Consider the following 27,045-nt stretch of genomic DNA (forward strand, 5'->3'; position numbering starts at 1 on the left):
GAACAAGTCCTGCAGCCTTAGCCCACAGGCCAAATGATCCAGACCCTGACCAGTTTGGTGGCCTTCCCTGGACTTAATCCCTTTTATCAGTGTCTGTCTTGTATTGGGAGAGTCCTGAAACTGGACTCAGTATTGCAGATGTGGTCTAATAAGTACTGTATAGACAGGGATAATCCCTTCCCTCCTTCTACAGGCCATGCTTTTATTGATACATCCCAGAATACTGCCAACTGTCCTTGCCGACAGGGCATGCTGCTGTCTCACGCCCAGCTCACTGTCTGCCAAGACCCCAGGGCCTTTTCCATAGAGTTACTCTCCAGACAGTTTTTTATCATTTATTTATCGACCCTTCCAGACTGTAAAATCTCAACTTGCAAGCAAAAATATTGTGGGAAACAACATTTGATGATTGAGCTCTCTGTTGCCAAAGAAAGAATATAGCAGAAGGCTTAAAAATTTGTTACATTCAGCAAATTCAATTTAGTGTTACACTATAATTATAATGTGCTCATATTTTAGAACACCACCATACAGACTTTAAACTGGTATTCCATATATTCTGGCTAGTATCATGTATTTTATCTTAATCAAGTTGCTTTTTCATTCTAAAGTTGGTTATCAGTTACACAGTTGTTCCAGAAAATTTCTATTATCCAGTCCAAATTGTGGACTTGCATTGGATACCAGAAGCACTCTAAAAGAGGTAGTTTCTGACTAAAAATATATTTTAAATCAAAGCAAAAATAAACAACTTTTTTTTCCCTTTTTGGCTGTAACAATAACAGAGGAGGATAATAGCCAATTAAAATTCTTTCTAGCCTAATTTTGTCCAGACTAGTTGATGGTGAAGACTTGTGTTGAATCAGATCAATATGAAGAAAAAATTACTCAGAAATATAAACTAGTTCACTTGGTCCTAATTGATACTGACATGTAATCATTAGGCCATATTATCCAAAGTAGTCATGTGATTTGATTTGGAAATCAGGTGATGGGTTTTCTCTTTCAGTGTCCGGAAATAGAGACAGCTTCTGAAAAGCTGAAGTGCCTGGAGTCAAATTTTTAAATTAACTTTTGGCTACATTTTCATAGTTATTTAGATACCTGGAGATGAAAACAAACTCTCTGTTGTCACACCTGCCAATTGTACACCAATTCCCAGTAAAGGTTGCCTTTGGGTAGTAAATTTTGCACATGGCACTGAATTATAAAAGTAGCTAGTAATTTCAAAATTTATTAATCAATTCTTTACTTCTTTGGCTTCTTAGACAGCATTGAAAACATCTGTTAGATTATAGTGTGCTCCTGTACTCATATCTGAAAACATGACTTGGACTACTAAGTTACTTAAGAGTTGTTGAAGATGAACCAAAGAGCTGGACAATTTTAACGTATGTTTAATATAACTTTTTGCATCTGTTAGAACAGTAAGAAATTATTTCAGTCCTAGATCTCTTGGGACCTGGGTTTTACCCCACAAAGCCAACATGGTTTTGTTGTTTATGTATATTAGGTACTTACATGAACACTTTAAGCTTCTGTCTTATTAGAATAAGGAGTTACTTTTCACAGGTCCTTTGGGAAAAGAGAGAGCTCTTTGATGTTTGATGAGAAGTCATGCTTATTTACATTCCTCTAAGAACATGCTGAAAACTCAGGTGAGAGATACCCAAAAGCACATTTTGGATAAGGCACACCTGGAGGCAAAGTGTCTTCCTGATGTAGAACCATCCTTGGCAGCACAATGATAGGGCTGTATATAACTGCAGTGCCACAAGTTTCTCAGACTGAATTTAATTTTTTTATATTAAAGTTGTCAACTTGTGATACGGATGCCTTTTGGTATAGCAAGGGATGCTTGAGAGAATTGTTGTACCTCTTTGTAGTATGTTCAGCCTGGGCAACTAGATCTTTTATTGTCTATAAACTCCAAGATACTAACTATATCTGACAAAAGGCATTTCGCATTATCTTGAAGATTTTGAAATATCTTGTGGTATCTAGCCATCAAGTTTAGCCATCATCTCAAATCCCTGTAAATACTCTTGTAAAACAAAATTGCTTTTATAGGTATCAAGAAGTGACAATCAAATCAAATGCTGATTCTCTAGCATATGGTAAATGCCATTGGTCTTTAACATACACCAGTGTATTCTTATGTGCAAAATCAGTCAGTTGCCTCATGCAATTCTTTACTACCATCTTCAATCTACCTCTGTGTCCATTTTGGCTATTAGTGATTCTCCCCTTCATTATATTTTCAGAAATAACTAGATAACTGCAAGAAATTGTTTCCTAATTGATAAGTATGACAACTTATTAAAAATAGGAGAAAAATATTGTTAGGTAAATTGCATTTAGTTATATTAAAAGACCAAGAGATAAAAAATGACCAACACTTTTTTTTTCCCCTCCTCAGAATAATCATTATGGCTTAAGTAAGTGAAGCTAACTCTACTGATCCATAAAAAGAATTCCACATCTGGAAAATCTTCACTACATCTGTCTTGGGATTTTGTGCCTTTTGATGCTTTGTTCACCATTCCCATGAATTTAACTTAAACCTCTCTCTTATTTTCTGAAGTGCATTCCAGTTCAACTAAAGAAACTGTGATCATTTAATTTCCTGAGATCTGTTGCTGAAGCTTCCTTAACTGTTATTAAATGAAGCAAAATAAACAGTTAAAAATCAAGAAACAAAAAAATACAAAGTGTCTGTGTAGCATTCTGCAGTATGGATAAACATTTTAATAGACTAAAGCAAGATGGAGAATTGTACTGTCAAAGATAAAAGCCAAGCAAATGTCTTGTTATTGTAGACTCTCAGCTGTGTTTAGCAAGTAGCAGCAAGCACAATGCCACCAGGTGAGACACACTACAGCACCAAAACTCCCTGTCTGCCGTATATCATGCAATAGCAGAACTGTTTAAAATCTGAATTGTATTAGCTAAACCAGACAACCAGAAGTGAGGTGACTCCTATAGTCGCTCATGGTTTGTTTCCCACATAGTGCTACATAATTCCTTACAAGCGATCTTTCCTTCTCTATTTAGAAATAAAATGATGACAAAAGCAAACCAGAACCACAGTACTTCATAAAACTCAGAATTACTGTGGATGTTTCATTTGTGCTGTCAGAGGAGGGTATAGGCTCAACAACATTTAAACATGGAGTGTCCACATCAGCAGTCAGTCACCAAGGATAAAAGGGCATCTGTTTCAAGAATTCAGCCATACAGAACATGAGCTCAAGTACTTGCATAGAGGTATACCACTTGTTTACTTATTATCATGCTTCCTGATGGAGTTTTGCCCCATGACATCTGGCACTTTACTAGATGAGACCCATGAACCGTGGGAGATAGCAGTGGTAGGAGACTCATTGTTACTCATATTGTGTGGTCTTGATCAAAAATATCAATCAGATTAATACACTGTAACATCCTTTGTCTAGCACTGACTTCTCCAGGTTTAGTCTTTGCTTAAAGAATTCAAATATAAAGAATTCAAATATTAATTTATAAGCAAATCAAATCAGTTTCTCAGTGGAAAGATCTGTAGTCTCTTGCTTCCCAGATGTGGTTTGGAAAGGACAATGCCTCTTGTAATGCATGGAAAATATGCTCCAGTGAGAGACTCTAGTATAAGGATTTGAACCATTGCTTTCATCTAACTTTACACTTTTGCTTCTGACAAACTATCTTCAAGTATCTTCAACTTTTACTGTAAAGAGGATTCTGGAAATTAGTTCTTTTGATTACAAAAAAAAAAAAAAAAAACCCGATTTGGTTGTTCCACATTTTTGCCTTTTAGTTGTTTAGATATCATGCAATAGTAATTAGCTCAGGAAGATGGGAAGGTTAAAAATAGTGAGCCAGAAAATTATCTATCCTGTTGCTTTCCTATGCATGCCTGGAAAGTGGGACACAAATGACTTTCAGCTTCCTCTATGTCTTGATATTGCCGGAACAGGTAATCCCTGGTATAACTGTAGAGAAAAGGTGTGGCAGACAGTCCCCTAGAAGGCATAGCATCTCTCAGCTTACACTCTCTGTACTAGAGGTTGCTTTTCCAGTACTCCCCCTCCTCTGGGACAAGCCTATTCTCAGCCCATGTTATGCCCAGGTTCATGTATTAGTACCAAATAAGTTGTAGATAATGTGCAGAGTTATTAGTAAGGGTTACCAGAAGTCACTGTAACCATAATTATAGCCTGAATGTCAAATTCAGACACTGAGAAAGCATTGCCTTACCTGTGTCTTCACACAGCAGGATTTGCTTTTATTCCTAATGGACCTTTAAGCAGCAGATCTCACTGATAAGAAACAGCAGATTTCATTGACTGCCAGGTGAACTCAGTTATAATACCTTCCTGAGCCTGCAGCAATTAGACATCCATTCATAAAACAGTCCGTAAAAATACAAGAAAAGTGTACTATGCTCTGAGCAAGCTTGGATTAGTCTGTAAATAGGACAAGGTTTGGAGAACACTTGTATCATAGAATTAGGCTCTCCTCTTTCTCCACAGCTTGTAGGAAGACATATTCCGGTCATTGTGCTAAACAATCAGATTTGTTTACTACCAAATCTTTTTAATTATTGGAGTAAAGTCATTTTAGAGAACAACAATGTTGGTAAATCACTTAATATCTAGCCCTGAGAGGACACATAGTACTTTGAGGTTTAGACTGCAGTGCTTCATGTACTGCCTCAGAGCAATATAAACTCATGAGGAATGTGTCAAACTTATAGGTCATCAAATCATTTTTGATATTCATTTAAGTTTCCTCTGCACCCTTCCAATTTATACTGGAACATTCTGGAACTTTCTGAATTTAATACCTCTATGAGTTTCATTAAAAATGGGGACTCCATTCCCAATTACAATAACATTTATGAGGTTCAAGACAGATTCTACTCAACTATGCACTTCAACTTCAAGCTTCCTTGATGCTTCTTCAATAATTTATTTCCTTCATTGATCCTCTTCGATAAGTTTCTATTCCTTCAAGCTTTTTCCCTCATGAATAGGAAAATAAATCTAGCTGTCCCAGTGCTATTTGCTATGAACTATCTACACTACGAGATCTGACCTAACAGCAAAGTTAGAGTCTAAACCAGAGCCTATAATGAAACTTCCTTACTTAGTACCATCTATAAGGACTTGTAAACCATGTGTACATTCCTCTGTCAGCAGTTCATCTATGTATCTTTTAAATATCTCCAGGGTTGGAGACTATCACCTCTCTGGGCAGCCTGTTCCAGTGCCTAACAACCCACCTCTGAACATGCTCCAGCACCTCAATGTCTTTCTTGTAGTGAGAGGCCTAAAATTAAACACAGTACATGAGGAGCTGCCTTACCAGTGACAAGAACAGGAGGGCAATCTGGTTCTGCTAGTCACACTATTTCTGATACAGGCCAGGATGCCATTAGCCTTCTTGGCCACCTGGACTTGCTTCTGTCTCACATTCAGCCATCTGTTGATTAACACCCCCAGGTCCTTTTCCACTGAACAGCTCTCCAGTTGATCTGCTCCAAGCCTGTAGTGTTGCATGGGGTAGTTGTGGCCCAAGTGTAGGACCCATCATTTGCCCTTGTTAAACCTCGTACAGCTGACCTCAGTTGATTGATCCAGCTTTTCCACGTCCCCCTTTCCTGCCCTCAAGCTGGTTTACACACCTGCCTGTCTTCATGTCATCTACTTCTTCTCTCATAGAACAGGCCTCAGCACTGAGCCCTGGGGAACACCACTGGTGACTGGCCACCAACTAGATTTTACTTCATGACCATCCAGTCAGCTTTCTACCCAATGAAGAGTAGGTCCATACAAGCCATGGGAAGCCAGTTTTTCCAGGGGGGACAGTGTCAAAACATTATAGCAGTTAGCTGTAGTACGCTCAGCCTCCTGTATGAAACCTATGAAATGTTGAGAGAAGGATGTGAATCTTTAAAAGTTGTAGTAATTGTTTAGCTGTGGATCTTGATGTGGATTAATGTTCAAATGCATACTGTCAATTTTTAAAAGGGATTTATAGTCTGTCTTACAGTTCAGGCAATAATTCCCGGTTTTCATTATGCACCAATCTGCTATGCTTGTAAAATATATATATCCTTCATGTATTCTCTGACACAGCTTGTGGTTCACCTTTGCACAGATAAATTGAAAGTTGTAATTGCCTGAAAGAGAGCTTTGTGTTGAAGATGAGTCACAGTCTTCCCCAACTGTATTTTACTGCCTTCTAAGTTCAGGAATTCAGGCAATTGCTTTAAACAGGATCACTGAAATGATTCACATTAAGTCTATTTTTTAACCTGTGTTGTTTTAGTGAGCTGGCTTTCAGCAAGCTGTGCAAACAATTTTCTCAGTACCAAATGAGGGAACAGTTTGGCGCAATAAGGGATACAGATTAAAAAAAAAAAAAAAAAAAAAAAACCAAAAAAACCCCACAAAACAACTATGAAGAAAGAATTACTTCCTATAGCAGCCTTTTGCTGATAGTGTCTTAGCAAACAGATTCCTTAAAGAGGCTGTAAAAGATGTAGATGGGCATAGAGACTTTGGCATAGAAAATGTACTTAAATACTAAGAAAATGCAATTCTAACTGACCTAGAATTAGGATTTAAAGCACTCACATCACGATTCAGAAGCTATTACAACACTGTCTAGTATTTGACAGAAACTATGAAATCTCTTCAGAGATTTGAAACTGTTACATATTGTCCATCTGCAGACTAAACATCCCCCCTTCTACTTTTCTGTTTACGGTGCTGACATGGTCATAAGGTGCTCATATGAGCTGTGTAACCATCCCCATCTGGGCTTCCCTGTTACATGTGACAACTCAGTTCTGCTGCCTTTTGGGACTCTCCCACCTGTATAGTGTCCATTGCATTAGTTTCCCAATTCAGTTTCCTGTGGAACCTTTAACATTTCAAAAATTATGTTACACATTCACAATAGAAACCATGTCTTTACACAGACCGTTGATGCATTACCATGCTCTAGTCCTTCCCCTTCTTGCTAAGGGCTACTATTCCTAACAGAGGACCTCACCATCAACATCTTTTATTTCCTGCCAGGAGGATAAAGATCATGTGACCTCTGAGCAGAGAGAATGCTGCTGGGAACTACAAAAGCAGTGTTGTTTACAGTAAAACTAGACACCATTTCAGAACAATTCAGCATTTTTTGCACAACAGGAATCCAGCACATTGGTTCTCAGGCAAGGAGGAGCAGAATGAACCCAAGGTCAGCATGGGCCTGTTGCTAAAGCACGAATCACTTCTTTGTGTGAAGCTTCACCCTTACACTTATCTAGACTTTTTTGAGCTTTCTTTATTTGTAGGTATTAGGAGTTAGCAGCTGGTTTCCCAATATTTTTCTGAGAGCTCTCCATTCATGAGGTGATAGTCATTGATAAATTAAAAGTATTAATTGCAAAAGTTTGCATAGACTTCACTGTGTTGCACACAATCATCCTTGTCTTTACACATCATACACAACAATATGAAAGTCATAAGGAAAAAAAGTCTCTTTTTCCATAAAATGATGCAGAAACATCTGACCTTCTCCAGAGTATTAAGTTTTGCAACAATCATGAAGTCAGATGTGACTTTTGCTTCATTAGCAAAAAACAAAGTACTTCATTTGGGATATATTTGCATATATTTTTATTGTCTCTTAGAAAGGAAAAAAATATAACTAGCATTGATAAAAATATAAAGGGGGGTGTTGGTGAGATATATGTTTAATTTTTTATAGATAGGTATGAGAACTGTATACAGACCATGTTTTGGTTAGTGATCAGTAGTACTTTACTGAAAACATTGTAGCAAGGGCATGTGGGTAGATGTGTATAAAGATCTTAATTTGAAAGTAGAGTGAAAACACTTTTTCTGCAGTCTTCTCACCTTGAAGGTATGGCAAGCTTTAAAAAGTGTGTGTTTCCCCTAGATGAAGGCTTATAAAAGATCTTTAATCTTGCAGACCTCAAATTCAGAATCTGATATATCTAAATAAATTGATCTAAATAAATTTTCAATATCTGCCAAGTACATATCTCAGAGCTTTTTAAAATGTTTATTTAAAAAGTTTATTTAAAATGCTACATCATTCCTAACTCTAGTTGTCAGAATTTATTGTTTAGCAATTTGATTGTCCAAACGCTGAAATCTTACAGTTCTCACACAAAGGAAGAGGTTTTCAGCATCAAATTACTAGGCTATTCAGTGAAATGAGGCTAATTTTTAATTTGGTTCCGTATAAAGTGCATAAAGTGTTAAAGAGCATCACTGACATGAAAAAAAAAATGGTTTTATTTCAAATGCCATATAACAACACATTCTATAGCAATGCCTTCAGAAAGCTGCCAGTATGAGTAAATAAGGATGAGCTGATTTAGGCAATGAAAAAATATCCAGTGAGTGTCTGCTGTTTCAGTTAACCTTTCAGTTGTAAGGCTAAAAATTTTGTATGTGAATAGCACATCCGTTTTCACAAGGAAAAGGGGGTAGCAGGTTATCAAGGGGTTGAGAAACTTTCTGAGCAAAGCAAACCTACTTTCAAGATTAGTTCTTTCTAAAGACAGTATGAACTATGATACTGATACGTGCTTCCTCTAGTGTTATATTCTGCTCATTTGTCATATTAACTCTTGCTATTTTACTTTTGATCTTGCTAACTGCTGTTTTTAAATATATGCTATATTGAGGACTTGCACCATAGCTGATATATGCATCCTTCTGGATTTCCTTTGCACAGGTTTTTTTCCTTGATTTTGTTCACACCTTTTATTTTGTCCTTACATAAACTCCACAGATTAATTAATCTTAGTTTGGAGGAAAAACATACACAAATACACACACACACACCACTCTCTTCAATATCAGGTCAGTGTTTTGAAACCTTGTACCACCTTAAACAATTCCACTGTTTTCTTGGTCTGCTCACACTTTAAATACTTGTAGGCTGTTATCATTACTCTCTCCTTGTATTATTAGCTGTCATTTGGCTAAGTAGAACATGTTTTAATCTTTCCTCGTAAATCAAACTCTCCAAACCCTTAATCATTTATGTTGTTGTTATCTGAATTCCTTCAAAACTTGCTGACATCTTCATGGTACTGGAGAGGATAAAACTACGTGCTGCATTTGAGAAAGGATTTGTTTGTGCCAATGGATTATATCTGGTTGTTCTTTAAGGAGATATTGAGAATGTAAATAATTTTTGTTTTTTCTACTATGTAGGTGAGCAAAATAGTAATTATTGTGTTATATACTCAGGAATAGTAAAGAAGAACTGCTATACTTTTTGCCATGCTTCTCAGTCATGCATTTGAGATATACATCCTTCCGCTTTTACTACAATACCTTATTTTAATAAATATAACTTTAAAATATTACTTTAACCTCAGTTAACTATCAATCTCAAATGTGAGCTTTGTCTTCTTGATTTTTTGCTTCCTCAGCTTCTTTGGGGAGTGTTTTATTTCCTTCTTCCAATTACCATATTTCTTCTACGAATTTCTACATCATCCATTCATAAATATGAAATAATCTCTCCCTTATTTCACCAGCTCTTTCATTGTTTCCTTCTACCTTTCTGTTATGATGTACTTAAAGAAACATTTGTACTTGCATGCTTCTAGTGTATATGAAGATTTATAAGTAGTTTTTCCATGAATATGTTGCTGTTGCTATTTTAGATATTTACATTTCTTCAGGGCCTAATTTTGGTCATTTCAGCGCCATTAATATCTTGCATCAGATCTGAGTACAAGACTCATCTTTCCCATTTTCTTTGAGAATGGTATAGATTCATTATTGTAATGATATCTCTGAAAACTTTAATTTCACAGAGATAAACAGAAGTTTACATTCTCTCTCACCTCATCATGTAGGCATGACAACAACAAATGACTACAGAATTTTCAGAATAAAGAAGACCTGAGCAGATAGTCTTAATTTCAGGACCAGTTCATATGGGAATACCATCATAAATCTCTTACTTTTCAAAATAATTACTTGACTTGACTGTAAAACAGTATTAGATCAGATACAGAGCTCTTGCAAAATACAGGTGGACGTGTCAGCTCTGCAAACACAACATAACGTTCATATTTTCACTTTGCGTTTTAGTCTGTGAAGTGTACATCTGGCTAAATATATAGCAATGAAATGACCTGCTAAAATAATTTAGGTGAACTTGACAGCCAGTAGCCAGTCTCAGAACACAAAACTTTATGTAAGTACTGCTGCATCCTATCAGCCTCCTGGTCCTAAAACCAGCTAGTCCGAGTTCACTATTCTTTTCTAGACAGCTATACAGGTCCCCAGTGTAATAATCTTGACTCTAAGTGAAGATTTTCCACACATTGTAGTAATATTCCAGAAGACATTTATGCCATGTTGAAAATCAGGAGCCAGCAGAACAGCAAAGTGCGTGCAGAAGCAATTTTGGATGATTAGCTGTGAAGTAAATTAAGTATAGATATGAAGAAATCCAATTCCTAGAATAGTAAATCAAATGTCTCATTAAAACCTCATTTAATAATGTTGCTAACTTCAGGGAGTAAATATGAAACATTAATATCTAATAATAATTTAGCTGGAATTTTAAATTTCCTTTGTTAAGTGTTTAAGGTATGCTGTGTACACTCATTATTCATAAAGTCTTTATTATGGATAGCAGAATGTATCTTTCAGTTGCTATTATGGCTCTTTAATCTTCAGGGTAATTACGATTGACACTCTCCATAAAGTCTTAACTTGCATCTGTGATACTTTAGGCTTACAAAAGGTGAAGTGAAACATTAGATTATCTCTTAAAGATTAGGCATTAGAACTTGTAATCAGCAGTTACAACAAGGCTTCAGTTGAAATAACAAACCCCAGAACAAAGACATTCTGCAAAATAGCATACATAATAGAATATCACAGATTTCTGAAAAAAAAATGCAATAGTAATATAGATGTAGCAAATATCCTGAAAAAAAAAATCTGCTCAATGAAAAGAACAATTGTTTAATTTCTTTTTTTTAATTCATTGTTTTATTCCATTCCAACATTTATTCCATTCCATCAGAGCAGGATATAAAGACAGTTATCACTGTAATATCTGAATTTTAATTGTCAAATGGAGGCAGTAAACTTAAACTACAGTAGATGACTAATACATTTGCTCTCTCCTCCCCTTGCATCTCTCCCTCTGTCCTTGCTTCTGCTTCACAAAGCTATGTATAACAATCTCCCTCATAAGCTCAGTACAACTTTCTTATTCTGTATTGCATTTGATGAGATACCAACAATCTTCCACCCTTTTGTGGAATGAAGCAGTGAGTTAGGTAAAAGCCCAGGTGAGTTGGATTCTCTCATCCCTGCAACTTGTTGCAGGGCTGGCAGCAGCCCAAAGCTGTAATTGCAAGTATTTTCCAAGCTGTACATATCCTAGGAGAAAGCACTTTCTGACCTGTTGGTCGCTAGCATCTAATGCTGCAGAATTGCTGTGAAACAGTTTCTCAGAGGCTTGCCAATGGCTACAACAAATGGACATTAAAGTAAGATGTAAAAAAGGAATATTTCTTCAAAAGAGCAGATTCTTTTACCAAATCATTGTCAAGTATTCAAGGAGAACTCCCAAAAGACTTGGATTTAAAATGAACATATAAATAAAGCATCCCTAAGAAGCAATGTCACAGACAACTCTAGGACAAATGATTAAAGCGCAACAGATACCAAAACCTGAAACCTCAATTCTGAGGAAGTCAAGCAATGTTAAAAATAAATCCTCCATCTATGCAAACAAATATTTGCATAAGAATGGAGCAAGTAGTTACCATTCACAAACTGTCCAGTAGGGTTTTAATTAATGTAATCTTGAAATCTACTGAGAGTCTGTTACAATACCTATCCTAAAGTTTAGATTCAGTTTGGATAGTACATTCTATGTCATTATTTCCCATGAAAATTCCACGGAGGCCACAAACTGGCAATACAGAGAAGATTACATCTTGCTTGTTTTCATCACAACAAATCAACCTTCTGGAGAGATTGTGTTTCACAGTGCTTCAGTGGCATCACTAGACATGAGAAGGGAGGAGGACAGCTCAGACTCTTTACAGCACTTAATAAAACACACATTACACAGGTCAGTACTAATGAAGACGACTTACATGAGCCTCCTAAACTTCACTAAATCTTCTAGGAATAAGCTTTTTCCATTTTACCTTACAACCACTGAGATTTTCTTTGGTTTAAAACTTCTTGCTGCTCTTTGATCTCCCTGAATGATCCCAGTCTGGACTCTGAATTATCTCCCTGCTCACCTTGACTTAAATGAGTCTGGTTCACATAGCACTCTCCACACTCATTCTGCTCACTGCTCTGTGTACAGACACCAGCCAGCCACTGCTAGACTATTATAAACCCATTGAATCATGTTTTACAAGAAAATTCAATTTATTCACAATTGGTGCTCATGTTTGTCATTGCAGACAAGCTCAAAGACTTTATTGTTTTAACTTCTTATTAATATTGTGCTGTTTTGTAAAGGGGTGTCTAAAGAGGAAGATCTTTAATCCAAGGAACCCATCATCTTAGTATGACAGATAAACATAAAGAGGGGAGAGGGAAAGAGAGCGTGGAAGAGAGAAAAAGCAGAAGGAAATAAAATTACCAATTATGAAAGAAGATTATAGAAATGGAATTTTAATAGGGAATAACAATAGAGAGTTGTCTGGTTGGTTGGTTGATTGATTAGGAAATGTTGGACAGTTTGGGTCCTTTTTTTTCAGTGGGAGCTGCAAACTTCTATTATTGTAATTTCACAATAAAGACACATTTGCATTTCTACCAGAAAGAAAGAAATGCCTTAGACTATGTATCCTGTTCTGTGAAATTGTATTCATCCTGCCCTAATCTCACTGATGGGACTGCTCAAAATGTAATATATTGCTCAGCTGACAAAAAAAGTATCTCAGTAAGGGCCATTTGCATGTCAGGTCATTGTGAAGGAAGAAGAAACAACACTAATCGCAGTTCACAACCTACTGCCACCAACTATTTGGCATGAAACAGATATAATTGAGAAAAATCTACAGCTCAAGTTAGGTATTTGAAGTGTTTGGACATCCCTATAGATTAATACTTCCTTAAACTTCACTAAGCAGGTGTGTCACATATGGCTAAACAGAATGGAGCTTTAACACTTAAGTTTCTCATTTGAATTTTTAGCTACAGTTCCAGTTTTCAGTAATGTCCTGTTTTTTCTCATTAACATGTAGTATTTCAGAGAACAGTTGGCAGCAGGGGCAAGAATGGATTTTCTAATAACATAAGGACAATTTATAATCAGTTACAGTTAAAAACAGAATATGGAACAATTTACAACTGAAACTTGAAGTATATCTTCTCTCATGTTATTCAGTTACTTCTTCCTGGTTTGTATATATGGCTGTGATTAGATATGTTTTCTGCTTTCCCGTGTTGTTGCGGTTTTGGGGGTTTTTGGTTTTTGGGGTTTTTTTTTGCAGTGTACAGTGATAATGAGATAGCAGTTCAGCAAAAGTCAGATAAGCTCACACATTGAAGAGCACAGAACTACAGTTAAGCCATGAGGCTATTTGTAAAGCAGGGCCATAATCACATCATTAAGTTTGATATAGTGTTTATTTGGGATCATATTTAATTTGAAACTTATACAATAGGAGGCTACTGAATTTGTATAAACACTTCAGCATGTACTTATTAGACAAAAGAAGGCAATTAAGGTAGATATTTTGACAAGATCTTCTCAGTGTTTCACCAGAAGTTTTCAATGTTTCGACACTGAAAGGTCCATGAAAAAAACCAACAGTCATTGTGATTTGCACCATGCACTGCTGCTAAGCAATGTACTTTCCTCATCTCTGAAGGAAGCTCAACTGTTCAAATATTAACTCCAGGGTGTTGACATGTGTCCTAGAGAACTTTTCTGAGACCAAATTAGAGTGAGATACATAGTAACATGGGGTTGAGTTGTGTGCTCTCATCGTCAGCACCTTTGCAGCAACCACCACAGAACTTTTGTTATCTTCTATGCAGCTGCTCCCGAGACATGGATGCAGAGCAGCTCCAGTCTACTTTTTCCAGTGCAGCAATATTCCCACTGGAACAAAACTCTCACAAGCCTTTGCCCACACAGCATAGAAGAGTGAAAGGAGCAACATGGAGGAGAGCAGCCAGCTATAGAAACCAGAGGTCAGATGATGGAGAAGGATATAATTGGAACAACAATGGGGAGGAAACTGTACAAAGCATTGTGAAGTTGTCTTTAGGAGGTAGAAGAGAAAATCAGCAGTAAGGAATAACTTGTAAAGGTATTTGGAAAGGAGTAAGAGAAATTGACAGACTGAAGAGGAGAGGTCATCATACACAAAGCAGCAGATATATACAGTCTGTGAGCTGCGAAGACTCACATTGTACTACATTTTTTCTGTCAATGGGTAATCTTAATTTTTATTTCATTTTATTTCTATCATGCAGTGACAGTTAACATAAGAAAAAATCCTAATGTTCTCTCTCAGTATTATGGAAATAGGAGGCCAAAACTTGGGAAGAGAGAATAGTCTTCCTCAATATATCCCCTATCCTGCCTGTCTTCCCAATCTGCAGATCTTGGCTTCTATAATGTACCAATTTTCACTCCTAGAGCAAGAAATTTTAAAAAAATTTCCTTCTGAAGATTTTGTTTTCAATTTGGAACAAAAAAAGGAAAACTTGTCATAGAAGGGTTTTTTTTCATTCTAGCAACTCTTTGAAATTCCATAGTGTAACATACTCATCCCTCTTCCTCCCATGGTCAAGTCCTTCCAGGGCTGCTCCCTAAAGAGGCATAGGTAAAGTTGAGAACTGGAAAGTAGTCCATGAGACAGATAAATTGTTTGCACCCTTACAAAAGAATATATGCATGCTAAATGAAACTTCTGAATATTTTTCCTTATTTGATTGAAAAACAAAGGTGTGTTATGGAGTTTTTTTAAAATAAAGTCAAATGCAATAAAGATGTAGTTTGTCATATCAAGGATTTTGTTGAGATTTCCCAAGCTTCTGTTGAAACTTTTTATTTCAACAAAGTACATTTTCTTTGCCTGTCTTTCCACAGGAATTTCTCAAAATCTTTACAGTTTGCTCTGATTGGTGGCTGCTTCTTGTTTTAAGATCTGATTTGTATCCTATTTCTCAGATTCTGCAGATGTTGCAGTACCAAATTTTCTTTGAGAAAGCAACACATGTCAAAGTCAAAATTCAAAGGGCTCCTTTTCCGATCTGACCTCCCAGACAGCAATTAGGAACAACTACTGAGATGAAACAATGACACATGCTGTATGCCTAGCAGGCATTTTTAATTAGACTTAAAATTTGGATTCCAAATTATTCTTTTGCTTTGTGATACCTTTGGAAAGTTACACCATTACTTTGCTGTTTCTGTAGAAAGGGGTAAATGGTTGCATACATCAGATCAGGCAAAAACCATAGACCACACAGCAAAGATGGTCTGAATTTGCTATACCATTTGTCACAGTCCATGCAGAAGTCACAGGAGAGCTTAAACTGGCACTGTGTTTAAAAAAATATGTATTTCTGACTGGCTATACATATTTTAGATGCACACAACCTTCCCAACTCAAAGGACCAGAATCGCACAGATGAACCAGAGATAAACATAAGAATTTGCACATTTGTAAACATTCAGAAGGGAAGTTGATGCATTTTGAGTAAGCCTGAACAGTGAGGCTTGCATAACTGTTTACTTCCTAGGAGCTGGATGTTGCCAGAACTAAAACTGAAATCAACGTTCCCACCCTAGTATCCAACGCATTATGTCTGCTCTTCACCTTAAAGAGGAAAAAGGATCTTTAATGTTATCTTTGCTGACTGAAGTATGGACAGAACCACTAAAGGCCAGAAAAACACGTGTTTGGCAGGCTTAGATCCTTTGGCTTGAACTGCTGAGGAGTGGTGAAGTTATGACGAATTAGCCTGTGCCTCTCCCTCAGCTGCTTTAAGAACAATACGTTTAAGAACAATGAGCAGCACTTTACAAGTAAGTAGAGTCAGCCTCGAGAGGAAGATTTCAGAGGCATAGTTTTGCTTATATTAACAAGACATTTCTAAAAATAGTTCTGAAAAGAGAAGTGGGAGAAGTCAGAGACAGGCTAGGCCTGGGTAACAGGAAAGACACTGGTAACAACAGTGGCAGAGCCTATCTTGGCTGGCAGGAGAGCTGGGAAGGCAGGGCTCAGTACAGCTCCAAGACATGGGTGGGAAGGTAGAGATCTGGCCCCTATAAATATTTGCCTCTGGAATTCCACAAGGACTCTTCCTTGGGCATGCATGCTGCTCTACACATTTACCATCATCTTTCTCCCCAAACACTGGCTGCTGCACTCCCCTCTTGTTGACATCAGACCCCTTTCCTTCAGATTCCTGTTATGTTAAATCCAGCATACACCTTTGTTGGACAATCTAGTTTACCTTTTAAGCATAAGAATTTCTTCGTTTTTTTTCTTCTCAGCTATTGAGCAGAAAACACTGAATAAAGTAAAATATTTCTTGAAGATAGCTAGAGTATTGGGTGTGCACTGTGACTGTGATCATCATGAGTATTATTCAAATACGAAACCTGTACCTACTGGTAGTTCCCCTTAAGTTTCCAGACACAGTGAACCCAAGAGATAGAGCTGTGTTATAAATGTTATGTAGATACTGGTTGGAGGGGCTAAGACTTTCTTTATTTTTGCATGCATTTTGCTGTACTAACTGTATACAGCTAATTGAATTACAGATTTACCATATGGAAGAGTGCATAGACTATTTCTCATCTAAAGGAAGATACTTGTTTTCAGATTTTCCATCACATTTTTGAAAAAAGAAGCAAAAGATTTTGCCATTTTATTTGAAAACATTTTCTTTGACACTCCATAAATCTCATCATTAAAACCTTTTTCCTTTAATGTCATTCCCAGCATTCCATTTTAACTGTTTGGTTTAATATCTTTCCCCATAAATCAGCCTAATACATTCATATTGACCAACATCAGAAATTCAACAGCTGAGATCTGCAAACATGTACTTGGCAGCATTGGCATCCTCTCCCAGTTTAGACTCTGAGCATGAGTTAACAGAGAAACAGAGAAAGCTTTTCCATACAAACAATCTGAAGGTAACTGCAGGCATGTGATTTAGGTAGATGTCTCTCTACAAACAGCTACACCTGCAAGGGGAGAAATACACCTGAGATGAAAGGGAAAATATCTCTACATGAGCACATACCATTTGGGCAGTAGCATTTCTCTAAACACAGAATCGTGTCTGGAAATGTGGGCAGAGTTTGCCTGAGATGCCATGTGGGGCTCTCAATACAAAAGCACAGTGGCCATGGGAGCTCAGCAGCTTTCCCCTGAATGCACAGGTGTTTCCCAGCTGAGAACTATGAACCACTGCCACCGTAACCCTCCTGCCAACATCTGCCAGTATCTCAGCACGCTGGTTTTGTGGAGGCCTTTTCAACATCTTTTGGGTATTGAGAGGTCCAGACCAAAAGTGAGTGTGTTGTTCTACAAGGAGTGTTATTTAAACAACACAGAAATAAAGACTGAAGCACGGTTGTTCACTGATGCATCCTTTTAACATGATTTTAAAATAATTTTCTTCTTTATTTGTATATATTTGCTTTTAACTGTCTTCCACGCCAGATCTCTCAGTCTACACTTTCCTAAAATTAATGTCCTTTCCTATCCATACCTCTAGCCTACCTATACCTAGTTGTTTTCCTGTCCATGGCCCATCAAGAATATCCTGACATGTAATTAAATTCTTTCCACAGTCTTACTTAGATTATCCATTTCTATGTGTTGGAAAACAAGACAAGCAGACTCCCTTAGCCATCCTCCTCTGCTTTGTTTTATAGTTTATCTTTGCATTTTCTTTGCCCATTGTTGGGTCATTCTGATGTTTTCTAGCCCATTTTATTGAACTGGGTGCATTGACTATTTTAAATATTCGATCTGTGACCTGCCTACATGTGTAACAAAATCCACAAAAACTCTCACACAAATAAACCCAAATCAGCAAAATAAATATTGTTCTTTTAAAATGTTAAACAGATGATTTAGCTGCTAAAATAGTGGTGGATGTGTTTCTATTGGCATTTTAGCCTAAACCAGGCATAGGCTTTTGAAAATTATCTCCCAACACCACCATTTGATTCATATCTTCCAGCAGTCCTGGAGCATGTGAACTGAATGGCTTTCAGATGACACTAAGCCAGAAGATGCACCCTGGTAGCATGCCAGTGATCTCCAAACCCTCCTGAGGTTTCATTCAGTTCATGAGATCCAGGTAGACTTAGTTCCAAGTAACCTCACCTCAAGATGTGTCAGAACCTAAGTACCCTTTCTTTTGCTGTATAAATCCACTCTTACTGGGCCACATTGTTGGTAACATAGACATATGCACTTTTAAAATCTGCTGAGTCTGTCTTCTCTCTCATTGCCTTCTGTTCTCCTCTGACAGAGATGCTCAGCTGAAATACAGAGATATACACATTTAGCTTCAGATTTAGATATTGGTTATTGCCTCCTCATTTAAAAATGAACTTGTGCTCTTCTGAGCTGGTCACTAATAGAAACAATGGCAGATATCACCTGAACAGAGTGTAAGTGTTTCAAAGTAGGTAGATGGATTATTCTCTGATCATGACAGCATTTGCCTATATAAGCATATCATCACCTGCTCTAAAAGGAAGTTTTGCAATAATAATAATAAGAAGAAGAAGAAGAAGAATACAACCTTGCATTTCAAGATTGTCTAATCAGATTGAATTTCCCTAGAGCTGACTGCTTCTTTCTTCATCAAAAAGTAGGAGACATGCAATGAGGAAAGCAACTGCAAACTGTTGAGATCCCTTGCTTCTGTTAGTTTGTTCAAAACAGGACATTAGTGTTTGTAGATGCTCTAAAAAGATAATAGACAAAGGCCTAGATAGGAAGGGATAATGATCTGCATTAAATAGTTGGTGAGCCAATTTCTCCCTCAGTTACACTGTTTCAAATTTATTTTCATTGTTGGAATAAGATCACGTTTTGTCTTAAAGGAAATAAGGACTAATGAAGTGGACTGAGAAGGCATCAGAAAAGTTATAACAAATAAGAAAGTATGAAATAAATTATCTAGTATAGGATGAAAAGAAAAACTGATTTCCTCTTAGAAAGGAATTTGAAAGGAGTGGAAATTCACAGGCTGAAACTTGTAATTCTGTAATTTGATCTGTGTATGCCAACCTTGTGAGACGTTAATCAATCAATTTTTAATAGTATAATACATCTCAAGAAAATAATGGCATCTGACTTTAACAGCTGTAGTTGCTGTAAAAATGAAGGACTTCACCTTGAATCTACATAAAGACAATTCTATTCAACAATTTTTGCTCTCACTGATAACAAAAGGGATCAGGGGTTTAGGCTGGGATCTCTCACCTCTTCACATATTACCATACATAATATTAGGAAGGGAAAGCTACCTTTTCATTCTTCCTGCTTACCCTCAGGGAGGCAATTGGACACAGTAATCAATTTAAAAGGTCAAAATAAGCAAGGTCAAATGGCTTCATTTACTGTTACTATTAATCTCAGTTACAAGCATAAACTTTTTACATATGGGATATAGGACCTTATCTTTCCATTCAGGAAATATATGTAAGCCTAGTTCCCTCTCCTTTTTTTCTCCTCTCCTCTTTTCCTCTCATTTTCCCCTTCATTCCAGCATTGGCATGAAATACTACACATAAGGAACTCAGAATCAGGCCTTATTTTGTACCATAGATAAGGTGATATGCAAGAAAAATAGTTAGAAGATAAAATACCTGAACAGCAGGTAACTAAAATTATTTTATCTCTTTTCTATTTCTTACCTTTTTCATATCAAAACATGAAAGATTACTTGAAATATCAGTTAAGTATTGAAATATCCTAATAAATGAGCATGCAAGTATGTGCCTGGTAAGTTATTTGATTAAACAGGAAGCTAGAATCCTATAGATATCCACAAATAAAGCCCCAAATCTAAATGACTGTATCGTTAGCTCATTTGTAAACTGTTCCAGATGTAAGATTTTGGCAGCTTTCCAAGAGGCTGGCTGCAGTCTGAGCTTTCCTGCATCCGCAGTGAGAACTGCAATGCCTGACTCTTCAAGGAAAAGCTCCACAAGGCTGATGACAAATTATATAAAGTAACAACCTGCCTGCTGAAGAAGAGAAATTCAGACAGATCCCCAGGCAAAGAATGTCCTTTTTCCTGGGGCCAAGCTACAGCTATTTGACTCTGGATGTGTGATCGATCTACATTATGCATCGCCCAGTGAAAGCCCCTCTGAGAAGATCATTTAGTGATCATATCAGGGACTCCACTGCTAGAGCCTTGGATGTTATCTGGAAAAACACAAGAGACAGACGACTAGCAGGTGAGAAGGACATTACATAAGCATATTTTAAGATTTGTTAGAGACCCCAGTCAATAATGGCAATTAGTGGTATCATTTGCATAATGTATCTAAGTACCTCTAATACCTCTATTTCTCCAGCCTTTTGTTTGTCACGTTACTTTCGTGCTATGCCTATGGGTGGGACTGTATATGTTCCTATAACTAGATGAGACAAACGTCAGTTAAAAGAAAAAGAGCAGTGAATCTTGGTTTGATATTATGATGCTAACTCCTCAGACCGAAGTGTACTGAAGCACTTTATTTTGCTGTTAGGTCAGAGCCTGTGCTTCAGTGCTGTGATGTGCTTCAGTGAGTTGCATTAACGGAGTGTTTTGCAGCCAAGGAGTGTGTCAGTTGGAATATCTGGGCTGTGCACTGAGCGATTACTGGTATTTCCTCTGGCAAGGATTTCAGTGCTGTTTGCTCCAAGTGAGTGTCAGGTATGCCAGAGAAGGCTTCTGAGATATAAATTACCAGCCAACTATATGGTTACAGTTCACATTTTTATTTTTACTTGCAAATACTCAAAACTCGAGGCAAATCATAATACAAAGCTGGAGGAGAAGATAATTTAACTCACTTTATTTTCCTCTCCTGTTACTGTCTGTCTGCTAGATTGAATGATTCTCATTCAGTCAACTGGCTTTGTTACTTCTACTATCATGGCATTTAGAGGTTTCAGAGAAGACAGCAGAAATGCATAGTGGGTGTGACGTGCCAGAGGGATCACTTTGGTTTGTTTGTTTACTTACAGTGAGGGCAGTTTTGGGGGGGTGGGGGGAGGGAGGTTGGACGAGGGAGGAGAAATGTGAATAATGATAAGATCAAGGATGAGATGACCGAGAAGCAGACTGTATGGCTCACTAATGTAAACTGAACTTTTACATCATTCTTCTGCACTTACGTTTTGGAGAAATAAGAGCAGCTAAGTCCATAACAGACATTTGTAATTGTGTTCTGATTCCAAAACTGATTACAACAGGTAATCAGCCAGTGAGTGACCATGGTCTATAAAGAAACACAGGGGTAAAAACCTGTTTTAAATTAGAGTAACTCATAAAAACCTTGTTATGTCCATGTGTTAGTGGCTGGATAAAATCCGTGCCTGTTTCCACAGATGGCAAAGTACCTCAGCTTTATCACAGTTTTACAGTAAAGGCTCATGGTGACAGGAGACTGGGACATTACATTTACTTTAGTGCTCAGTAGTCAGTCACAAATGTGGCAATGTTGTGAAAGTAATGGCATTAACCTCTTTTCCATGGCAAACTGAAATGAGCAGATACTCCTTTTCATCTCTCAAAGGTGTGTTAGAGAACTGGACTTCTTTACTAGCCTAAAGACTGCAGGGCATAGAGCAGCAACAGGTCCTGATGTTTGAGACATTGCTGAAAGTCCACTGGAAGGAACACCAAGAGGAAAGAAATTCCAAGTAAAAAGGCATGGATATTACACAAATCTATAAAAGGGAAGCTCGTGGGACCAAGTCAGCATTTGTTTAATCTTTGTGTTGCCTGGTCAGCTGGATACTTGTTTACCCTGGCATTTATTTCCATTCCACCTGCTTGAGATGCTCATGTGAATACTTTGAAGTAAGATTTTAAATTTATGGTTACATTCAGAATGGCATTTGTATCAACAAACTCCAAGTACTTCTGGCCTGTGTCCATGTAAGACAACTACTACCAACTGTCTTCCACAAAATTGTTTTCCTCTCATCAGTTCACATAGGAAAGCATCACAGACATGTAATTTATACCTTCTGTATGTGACCTTCATATGAAAATATGCAAGTTTTATCAGAATACAAAAAGGCCTTGATAAACATGCATATTTAACCTTGCATATGATTGTCAAATATTTGGGGGATAGACAGCTGCTAATTATATTTCTTGAGACTCAGTTGCATTCCTAGAAACGAGGAGTGAACATGAACCCTTTACCCTCTTTAGCTGCACTGATAAGGGTCGGAATGTTTTTATTCTACTTGGCAGATGGTTATGAGCCGTCACAGTTTTTATCAATACAAGGCTTAGATGTTAGAGGACCCTTTAAAGCAGTGACAGTTCCATTTTCCAGGCTGTACTGGCCATGTAGGCTTGTCAGTACAATAGTAAATTTGGGCTGCTGTCTGTCAGAAAGTCAGCAAATCATAAGACTAAACCCCCACTAAGCAGTGTGGTATGCAATTGAAGCAGATATCAGGGTCTATTCCTGAAAATACTTCATGAAAAACAGATTCAGGAAGAGAAACAAAACAGCAACAAGTTGTGTTGCTTTTCTGTTTGTTCTCTGGAATACCAGCAGTTTAAACTGCTGACTATCTAAGAGTGGTAGAGAAGGGTCATGACACTGAAATAAGAAATCCACTTAGATCAGCAATATGTGTTATCAAGACACACCTTTAAAAAAAGCACATGATATTTGCAATAGAAAGAAGAAAATGTGAAATATGCATTCTTCAAGGCATATTCAAGAAGAAGTAATCTAAAAAATGTTTTGCCTTTAAAAAAATCTGATAGCCTGCACACAGAAATAGCAAAATATGCAATATAATCTGATGGAATCATTGAACAGGCAGTACCACTCATAAATACTCTGGAAAATAGAGTGTAAAATAGGTTTTCCATTAGATCATGTAGTCTTAAAGACACAAAACAGAGATAGCATTAGTCTTGGAGAACAAATACCAGAAGTATTTAAAATGTTAGTAAACTGCATTAAACTAAAAGGTTGTACTTAAAGATGCTTTATTTTTGAGTGGACGCAACAAAGGGATGAATAAATACAGACTATTCTCTCAGATCACTTCTGCTTACCATCCTGCCCTGGCCATGAGGGAGTATCACAGTGCAGCATCCTCACGTTGCTTTTGAACCCTAACACCAGGGCTATCCCTCCACACGACAGGACAATCTTTGGTTCAGCCAGCTGGGATGAAGCACTCTTGTATAAATATAGTATATTATTACACCATATTATGGTATATTATTACCATTGTATAAATATGGTATATATTTTTAAAATACCTGTCCTGAGGAGCAGTGAGTAGCAGGCACAGTGTGATCACATCATAGTCAAATCACTTTTGATGGCAGCACAGCTCATGGTTTTCCATATGATGTCTTTTCTTTTAGTTTACACAGACAAAGAAAATCTAGACAGATGTTAATAGTAATGTCTGATGATCTTAAAACGTGGAAAATGAATCCCTAAATAAACCACTAAACACAATGGAAGTGTTTTCAACTGCTGGGACATCAAAAATGCCCAGTAGAGTTGGGATACATTTTGGGGCAATGGAATGAACAGCAAAGAATAAGAGGAAAAAATGAGACTCAAGTTGACACATTCAATAAATGGGCAATATGAAAATTTTAACTTTTCTTGTAACTATATTCACAAAAAATTTTTGTGGGAATTCCCAATTTATTCCCCTTACTGAAGCCAGGACACATCCTCAGCACATTCTGGCTTCTTCTCTGTGCACAGAGTGCTAAACAGAGACCAGGATTTTATGCACAAGAAAGGCAACAGTGTAGAGTGAGCTTCCCCAGAACGTGCACGCATCATTCTCAGCATATCCTCAAAATGTTGTAGACGGATTTCTAGTGCCTCCACTGTTGGCTGATTTATCTGCATGGTAGACTGTAGATGACCCATGTAAGCATTTGATTGCATTCCACTAAAACCCGTTATGTCCACCATATGACATGACTAAACAATCCTGCTCTTTCAATCCAGCATTTTCTGGTAAACATGGTCAGACACAGAATACAACTGACTACTCATATGCCTCTCTTTTAAATTATATTTTTTAATGATGAAAAAACTAAATTGTCTTCTGAAATGCCTGATATTACATGGGGAAAAAAGAAACTGTGTAGTTAGTCCAGGATTTGTGACTTACTGTAAATTTTGCTGCAGTGGCTTAGCCATTGAAAGTTTAGGGAGAAATATTACTTATTTGGTATTCTAAAAATAAACTTTCAAATTTTCTATTTGAAACTATATTCTTTATTTATCTACTTAGCATTTAGCATCTTCAATCATGTCAATTTTTTTTTCCTAATTAAGGTACACTAAAGCATCACGATATTTAATTTACCTCACATTAAAATTAATTTTGTACATTTTGACCCACTAAAAATAAAGTGAGCTTTTGCCATCCTTGTTTTTCTTGGTTTTGTTTTCCGTGAATTGCCAAGGAAATGAAAAACAACTCATTTGCAACAATCTCGTTACAAACCACTTTTCATTCCGCCTACTTTGCTAGTGTTTGAACCAACTGGAAAGGTTATATATGTCCTTGTAAGTTATTGCTAAAAATGTAGCTACGGAGAGGACTCTGGGACTGCAGAAAAAGTACAATTCATTTCCATTTAGATTCCTTTCAGTAGACTAGTAGTCAGCTTTTACCTGGTTTTCACATTTTTCCATCAAAGGATTCTTTTCCATTTAGATTCCTTTCAGTAGACCATTAGTCAGCTTTTTCTTGGTTTTCACATTTTTAATAAAGACTGGGTTAGTTTTTAATCTACTTATGAAGAGTTTATTTGCAGGCCCCTTTGAGTAGGCTTTTTATTTTTTCATTTACAGTGATCAGCTAGAATTGTGTTACTATTTAAGTTTTTCTTACCACCGGTGCTATTAATCTTTGCATGACTTGTCTAGGATCACTGGAAGCATCTGTGGCACACTATTTGCTCTTACTGATGGCTAATTTGTTCTTCATTATCATCATTCCTGTATTTGCCTTGTGTTTATAATTCATATTTTCTCTTAGACTTTCCTCTTAACTCTGATGCCTTAAAATATGCCTTTTTATGGATTGAAAGATCTGTCAGTATAAGACAAGTAATTCTAAAGCAATTCCCAGATACTGCTTATACTTCCAGACATGTATACACCTATCTATAGGAAGTACGGGAAGTAAAGAAAGGAATTTTTATCCCTGGGAAATTTTTAAAATCCTAGGTTAAAGTGGTTTACATTATATTTTAACTGTCTCTAAAATTTATACTCAGGCAGAAGAGAAATTATTGCTTTAAGTGTTTGCTTTGTTCTGAGACCGAAGAAAGATTTACAGTGTGTGTAGGTGAAATAAAGTTTTAGAAAAGGAGTAAGTTGCAGAACTTGAAATCATTCAATATACAGCTTCAAATGTATCGCTGTTTGGCTAGATCAGCATTTTTACGAAATTACTGACCCTGAAACTGGAGACAGGCTCCAATAGGTTTGGTGTTTTACTCAGACTATTATATAAATATAAATATTAAAAATAGCCATTTGCTATGAGGTAGAGAATTATCAAGTATTGATTTGATATGTGCTTATAAATAGGCTGTTATTTTTTGGAAAGAAACATGACCGGAGTAAATAACAATTGTCTGGTAACAAAAGAAGACATTTGCAGACATTAAGTGCAATAAGAAGTGCAATTTCAAATATAGCATATGTTTGTCTATTTTTGGAAAATATTGCCACTTCAAATTTCCAGTTATATAGAGTAGCATATTTTTTACCACTGGTGTTCGTGGAATGACTGGAATTCATTTAAGGCAAAGTCCTTCAGTCAAACTCCTGATTCAAAATGGCATCTGGGATCAAATACATAGCTTGATTCCTATTCCATATTCTAATTTTTAATTTTTTACTCTCCATATGAAAATGTAGAGAAGTGCCAGACAGACCATAGCTGCCTGTAGCATGATTCTGATGCTTATTTTCAGCTACTGGAATGTAGTATTTCCCTCATGCTTCCAATTTGAAGTCTGATACCAATAGATGTTGGAGCACTCATAGGAAAAAGAAAATGTAGATACTCTGTCACCTTGGGTATTTTTAATGGAGATTTTAATACAGCAGAGCTAAATGACAGTGTTGAAGGACTGGACAATTGGAAAGTTTTAGTTATCACTTTTACATTTTCCTCCATTAGTGAAATTTAAAACATTTATTTCATGGAGCTCCGCCATAACTTCTGCATTCAGGCTACAACAATGGCACTATTTTGTCCAAGTTTACAATAAGAAGTACACAGTACCCTAAGTCTATTGTAGAAGTGGTTGCTACAAAATCCTCATGCATTCAAGCTACAACAGCTGGAAGGGATTATGGAAATACACCCTTTTTGCAGCAATCTTTTTTTTTTTTCACAGTCATTCTAGCCATTTCTAGGACTGCAGTATGTCCTTTCCTATGCCTGGGGATTTTAGGGGTGTGCATAAGAGTAAACCAGTCCCAGGATACTTCAGCAATTAGGAATTTTTAGAAATAATTTTAATGCTTTCTTTGGGACTCCAAAATGACTCTTTATAAGTATGGGTCAAGGAGAGAGGGATCACATGCAGAGCAGCGCAGAAAACATGTCTGAGAGGAACTGAGCAGTCATGAAGCTCCACAAATGGAGAGTGAGCACCCAAATGTGAAAAATGTCACCGTTCCATCAAGCAGCTTGGGCACAAAAGGAAGCAAAAAAAACATTACACCTGGCAAACACCTGTTAGGAAACCAGCCTCA

The 27,045-nt window shown here is 36.9% G+C and overlaps 1 protein-coding gene across 3 annotated transcripts in view; it reads left to right on the forward strand.

Annotated features, from left to right (window-relative positions):
• The window catches only part of DLC1 (DLC1 Rho GTPase activating protein), a 218,006-nt gene that overhangs the window by 100,699 nt on the left and 90,262 nt on the right, over positions 1–27,045 (forward strand). The window contains exon 1 of one of the 3 annotated variants that reach the window (XM_061994357.1): positions 20,204–20,502. The exons of the other annotated variants lie outside the window; for them this stretch is intronic. Coding sequence (XP_061850341.1) covers positions 20,388–20,502 — 115 coding nt within the window. The 5' untranslated portion in view covers positions 20,204–20,387. Of the gene's footprint in view, positions 1–20,203; positions 20,503–27,045 lie in introns of those variants that run through there. 3 annotated transcript variants of the gene reach the window in all.

This window comes from Colius striatus, chromosome 3 (genome assembly GCF_028858725.1).
Source record: "Colius striatus isolate bColStr4 chromosome 3, bColStr4.1.hap1, whole genome shotgun sequence".
Taxonomy (NCBI): domain Eukaryota; kingdom Metazoa; phylum Chordata; class Aves; order Coliiformes; family Coliidae; genus Colius; species Colius striatus.